A 6000-nucleotide genomic window follows, 5' to 3' on the forward strand; every position below is an offset into this window, starting at 1 on the left:
TTTATTTTCATAAAAATTAAAGAAAAATATCAGAAGCTGGAAATAATATATATAAAATTTTCATAATTTGCCTGAGGCTAATTTACTTTTTATCAGCTTCCCATACTTCTCTGCTCCCTCCTGGTTTACTTCATGATATCCTGGAATTTCCAAACTGCATCTTGCAAACCAAGAATTAATGTTCCCATATGGTGTTATATCCCAGCCTATGGCCTAATTGACGAGTAAAAAATTGATAAAAGGCATTTTTAAATGAATGTTACATATACTATACTTACTGCAATGGTAGAAATTGAGGCAATTAGAAAGCAATCGGCAATTGTAAGTGTTTTTCCGGTAACAAAATTCTTTTCATCCAAGAAAATATCTAGAAACCCTAAAGCTTCCTCTAGTGGTATCTTATGTTCATCATAAACTTCGTCTTGCCCTGAAAACAATATGGGATGCTAAAAGTAACAAGAAGTCCTGATACTGTTTTTAATAAAAGTAAATGGTTTTGTATATTACAGTGATTTGATTGATACGAGGAGTTAATGTTGTACAATCAAAGTAAAGCATTTGATTTACTACTGCTCTTTTTTGAGGATCTTTTGGATACAGATTATCATCCTTGCCATAAGCTTGTACAAGATATGTTGCTATAGCCCAGCTTTCGCATAATACAAAATCTCTGTCCACCAAAGTAGGAACAGTATGTTGAGGATTGACCTACAACACTGCATAATTTAATATTAGTTGTGATATGACAGCATTTTACCTTAATAAATTCAGGTTTTAACTGCTCTTTAGCGAGTAGATCCACTTCTTCAATTGTTACATTAACACCAATAGCTCGGGCAGCCAGTAGAGCACCCCTTGATGATCTTGAAAGTGGACAATGATAGAAAAGGATACTCATAATTACACCGTTACATGCAATCAAATTTCATATTTAATTGATGAATTGTCATAATTGAATCGCTGAAGTATACAAATCACCAGATTCATATTAAATTATCTACTTTTCTTTTAGATTTTAAATTTGTACAGATTAAGGTTAAATTACAGTTGTTCGAACTGAAGTTAGAATTATAATTACTACCAATCATAGACCTACCAATATAAATTCGATAAAAGTTACCAAAGAAAACTTACTAATATTTATAAACACATAATATAGCAGCAGTAGTGAATACATCTTCTGCATATCCACTTTTCATACCCAAACAATTTTAAGTCTTCATTTTCAATTTATTATAAGTACTGTTAGCTAGATTTATTACTCTTTTGTTTGCCATTTTACGTTACTGAAGTTGGTCATTGGTACTGCTGTTATTGTCAGTCCAGCGTTTAAAGCCCCGGTAGGTTGCAGGTGAAATAACTGACTTCAGTACAATTTCCTTATTTGGTAAGCTACCCTTAGTTGTATATGCTCTAAGATTACTAATAAGTCAATGCACACCTGCTATTTCCTTTTTAATCATTTTTATTCCATGATTATTCCAATTCTGTTTTTGATTTTTCATGCAGATGATGTAAATATTACAAATTACTTAATTAAAAAGAAGGCTGACCCCCTAATTATCACAAAAACTTTTTGAGCGGACACGTCTTTCGCCTACTTCATACGTGGGCATTATCAACGCAAAAAGTTTTTGTGGTAATTAGGGGGGTCTACTTTTTAATTTTAAAATTATTATTTACCACACTCTCCTTTTTCTTCTTTGGATTACAAATTACGTAAATTAGAGAATACTTTAGACAAAGATGTAATACCAACAATTAATCATCTTCTAATTAATTAACTTCTTGAAACCAAAAGCAGAAAAATAATTATTTCTTAATAAAATAAGTACACCAATAATTACCCTTACCATTTCATATTTTTATTTAAAAAATGTTTTACAACCGTAAACATAATAAAATAACGTCAGAAACCATTGCAAACGTAGAACAACAAAATAACAATATACCGTCCTTAATAATGTTAATAAAATTACAAAAAGAATATTTACGAAATAGGATATTCTAATATTGGTACAGCTAATTGTAACAAATTCAGCATTATTTTGTGCATTTTTATTGCACATCTTTTAAATACAATATGTAAGAAATGACAGATTTTTTCAATGAATAACAAAAATTAATTATTGAATTGGTACAATTTCAACTGTATTTTTTCTATATTTACATATAATCAACTTCTTCATTGAATAATACTATAAAAATATGAGGATAAAATTAATAGAAGACTATAAAATTACAATTCATTAAAACATTAACTTTATAGCAAGCAAGCTATAATTACCATCAATGATAATTTATTATTTAGCATCATAATTTATTTTATATATGTAAAGACGAATTGGCTACCCTTTCCACAACTATTCAATATACTAATAAAAAATTATGCTGTAGATATTTACACTGAAAGTATTTTTTTAAGCATAGTGGAAAGGCAATTATTAAATGTCTTGTTACATTACTTTGAAAATGAGCCTCTTCTATGTAATAATCCTCACATCATTGTGTTTTAAGCTCCTTTCCAATGCTGTAGGTTACCATTTTGTTCCAATCCATTTTAGTTCTTATGACTGGCAGTTGTCTACGCAGTGCCTTGAATGTTGTATCTGACATGGTCTGATAGTTTTCTGAAATTGCTGTTTGGTACAGATTCTCTGCATCTTCAATCAGTTGCACTACTTCTTTAGCAGTTTGTATCTCATTTGATACCACCACAGTCTCTTTAATTTCTTTGGAGCTAACTAACTGAACATTACCTTCTTCATAATAATGTACTTGAACCTTCAAAATGCCTTTTAACTCGGCTGTTGAACTTCCATTCAATGTTAAAAACCAAACGGATCTCCATCTACCATTCCAATAATTCTTAGGTTGGAATTGATGATCTTCAATGCAGGCTGTTAACTGTATGATTCCTCCTGGCAGGCTTCTACCAAACACACTACTTACACCATCTTTAAAGTGATTTTTTGTGTACTGTACGAATTCTGTATCTAAAGCTGACCTCCAAATTTCTGCTACTGTATCTAGCGAATATGGTTGATAATCTGATGCATCTTTTCGTAAATGGTCGTATTTGAACGACTGTTTGGTTCGAGGATCGTAAAATCGGCTGTTGCCCAAATCGTTATATTCTGTTATCAAAACTAAAGAATCATTTTCAAGTCGAACAGGAGTTAGTTGATCTTTATTGTATTGAGCGAACGCTCCACTCGCGCCTTCTTTGAGAAGATCGTCGTTACTTAATAACTTTCTCACATCATTGAATACTTCGTTAAATTCACCAGGAGGTGAATGGAGAATAAAATCGGAAACTATTCGCACTTTTTCTTGATCCGTTATTACATCTTCTCCATCCGCCGCCATTGTTAGGTCGGGTTGATTTGTCATTTGTATGATTTGTTACACGAATGACATCCTTTTTGGTTAGTTCCCAGTTCTGAAATGAGTCATAAGTGATGTGCCATATATTTAAAGAATAGATAAAATTACAAATTGTTTAATAAAAGCAAATGCAATAAATTACTTGAAAAACGCGAAACAATGTATTTATTTAGAGGTTTAGATTAACAGAAATATGTCAATTTTAACTTTTTGTTATTTCCCGCCAAAATAACGTCATATCAAAGGTCAATGTCATACAATTGCAATTTTAAATTATTCACGAATATTTTAATACCTTTTATCAGAATTAAATTAAGAAATATCTTTTTCTTTATTTACGATTATTTAATAAGTGTTTTACAAGAAGCTTTAATTTTCTACATCCTTATAAATTTACATAAGCATATATGCAACTCAACATACACTACGTTATCCTTGTAGTATAACTCGTACACGAATAAAATTTATAAAGTCCTATCCATTATTAAATCATTATTGTTAGTGTTCTACTAAACTCTAAAGTGATGAAAATATATAAGGATGTGGGTCTTATGTGTGTAAAAATAAAATAGCCAGAATTTTTTAACTAGCGAAAAACATTAAAATTCTGTACTTAACGCCTATAATTTCGATCCTTTAACAAATATTTTTAAACTTTTAAATGTTGAAATCTTACTTTTATTGTTTGTAGAATCTTCCAAGTTGGAAAAGAAAGTCTGTAAATGCTGTATGCTGGAAGAAGGCTATATAGATTGTTTTTTTAAAAGCACAAAACTACATTTTACCATCCATTGGCGAACAGTTAAGGTAACAAATTTTTGTTTGTTTATTTGATACCAAAATATGTAGTATTACTACACTTTATAAAATAATAAAATTGAATAAAGCAATAGCCGCCAAACAAAATTAATACATATGTAAAATGATTATGATAAACAGTAATGGATGATTTATTAGCATAAAGTAAAATTGTAAAAGAAACGCAAAAATTTGCGCAACTTATTAATCATATTTTACAAACGAGAATATTTTTTATTTTATCAACAAATTAAAAAAAATCTGCCTAAATAACTTTTGGTAACTAAAACTTCGGACACCGCAATTCCAATACGCTGCTAGCAGATGTTTATTTCGCTTATTAATGAATGGTTCATTGTGTATATTTTATTTTAGCAGTAACCTTTAAAATACTATTGATTAAAAGTATTTAATTATTTTTTCTGTCCGTTCCTATAGATTGCCTAACAAATAAGAGATATTGGGAAGTTAATTTTAACCCTAGTGATGACGACTGCGCTAGCATCTTTTCTAAATTCAGTTTACTTTCTACACATGTAAACCATGGAACGTCGCATTCTACAGATTATTCAGGTAATACTACATTAGTTAATATACAATATAGTATGAATTATACTTTATTAATCTGGTGTCATTTTGGTTAACAAAAGGCCTGGTTGGCGTTTATAGCTCCACTTAGTTTCGCTGATTTTGCCACCAAAATTTATAGAGAACATTAATTTGTACTTCCAAATTAATTATTAATATTTAAAACGTTGATTTTTAAAACCGAGTCTTTAATAAGTAAAGGAATTAAAACTGCTACTGCAGCCAGACGCTCAGAATACTTTGCAGTGAAGCGGGTCGCCTATACCAAGGACGAACACTCGCCAGAGGCATTTATATGTATTTTAAATTGAAATTATCATGATACCGATGTTACAGTACGAGTCGAAACTTGTAAGCAACTAAATTATTGGATTTTAATAAGACAATTTAATTTTATTTCGTACATGGACAGTCTATGAAAATAATTATGATTTTACGACACGCACCAATGTTATTGTAAATGATTTTTTTTACTTTGTTTTGTATATTTCTCTAATGTGGGCATTTTTACCTTGTGTCCTGTACATTACAATTTTTTTTACGATTTCAGATAAAGTTGCTTATAGTTAAAAACAAGAAAAAAACTGTTAGCTTTATTTCGTAATATTGTGACGAGAGTATAAAAGTATAATAAAGCAATAACAGTCAAGGACACAGATGCTTCTTAATCAAAAAATAGAGATTGATTAGGAAGGAAAGTAACGTATCCCTTTTGTTAGCATATGGTTACAACGATAAGAACGAAGCAATGAATTTTTGACCTTCTGTGCAAAGATTGAGAAATTTGTAACAGTTATTTACTTCGTAAGCATCTGAAGTCTACAATTTATTTCGGCATTTTCAAAAAGAATTGTATTTTTTATAAAGTCCGTGTTTTCACATTGCATTCCAGTGAAAACGAATGGAGTTTTAGTTGTAAAATCCTTGTAAAAACTTTGGTTTATGTGATTTTGAGTTATCGCAAATAAAAACGAAAAATTCCTGCCCTTATGGCAACGAAAGGGGCTTATCAATTTTTTCCCAACTTCTTGTTTAACTAAAAAATCTTCTGATTTGGTTGCGTATATACAAATTAAACCACTGAAATAAAACATTAATTTCATAAAAATTATTAAATTGTAACCACAGTAAAATACGTTATTTTGTATATTTATTAATCAATCATGTTACGCGTCAAGCCGATTTTGATGATTTTTTTATTGGATAAGGTATATCTCAAGGAAGGGT

General features: G+C 29.9%; 2 protein-coding genes and 1 long non-coding RNA gene across 3 annotated transcripts; 1 reads left to right on the forward strand and 2 right to left on the reverse strand.

Moving 5' to 3' along the window:
* Window positions 1-21: 21 nt before the first annotated feature.
* LOC108743191 (glutathione S-transferase 1-like) lies at window positions 22-1060 on the reverse strand. Its single transcript, XM_018478669.1, has 4 exons — window positions 758-1060; window positions 508-708; window positions 279-446; window positions 22-213 (listed from the first exon to the last, which is right to left on the reverse strand). The coding sequence occupies exons 1-4, from the start codon at window positions 896-898 to the stop codon at window positions 61-63; spliced, it is 663 nt and encodes a 220-aa protein (XP_018334171.1). The 5' UTR covers window positions 899-1060; the 3' UTR covers window positions 22-60.
* Window positions 1061-1154: 94 nt separating this feature from the next.
* On the forward strand, window positions 1155-5119 carry LOC108743194. Its single transcript, XR_001938780.1, has 3 exons — window positions 1155-1387; window positions 4079-4194; window positions 4624-5119. It is a non-coding gene; the product is annotated as an uncharacterized LOC108743194 (long non-coding RNA).
* LOC108743190 (F-actin-capping protein subunit alpha) lies at window positions 2123-3544 on the reverse strand. The gene has a single exon (XM_018478668.2). The coding sequence runs from the start codon at window positions 3391-3393 to the stop codon at window positions 2503-2505; it is 891 nt and encodes a 296-aa protein (XP_018334170.1). The 5' UTR covers window positions 3394-3544; the 3' UTR covers window positions 2123-2502.
* Window positions 5120-6000: the final 881 nt, after the last annotated feature.

Source organism: Agrilus planipennis, unplaced genomic scaffold (assembly GCF_000699045.2).
Source record: "Agrilus planipennis isolate EAB-ADULT unplaced genomic scaffold, Apla_2.0 scaffold393, whole genome shotgun sequence".
In the NCBI taxonomy this organism is placed as follows: domain Eukaryota; kingdom Metazoa; phylum Arthropoda; class Insecta; order Coleoptera; family Buprestidae; genus Agrilus; species Agrilus planipennis.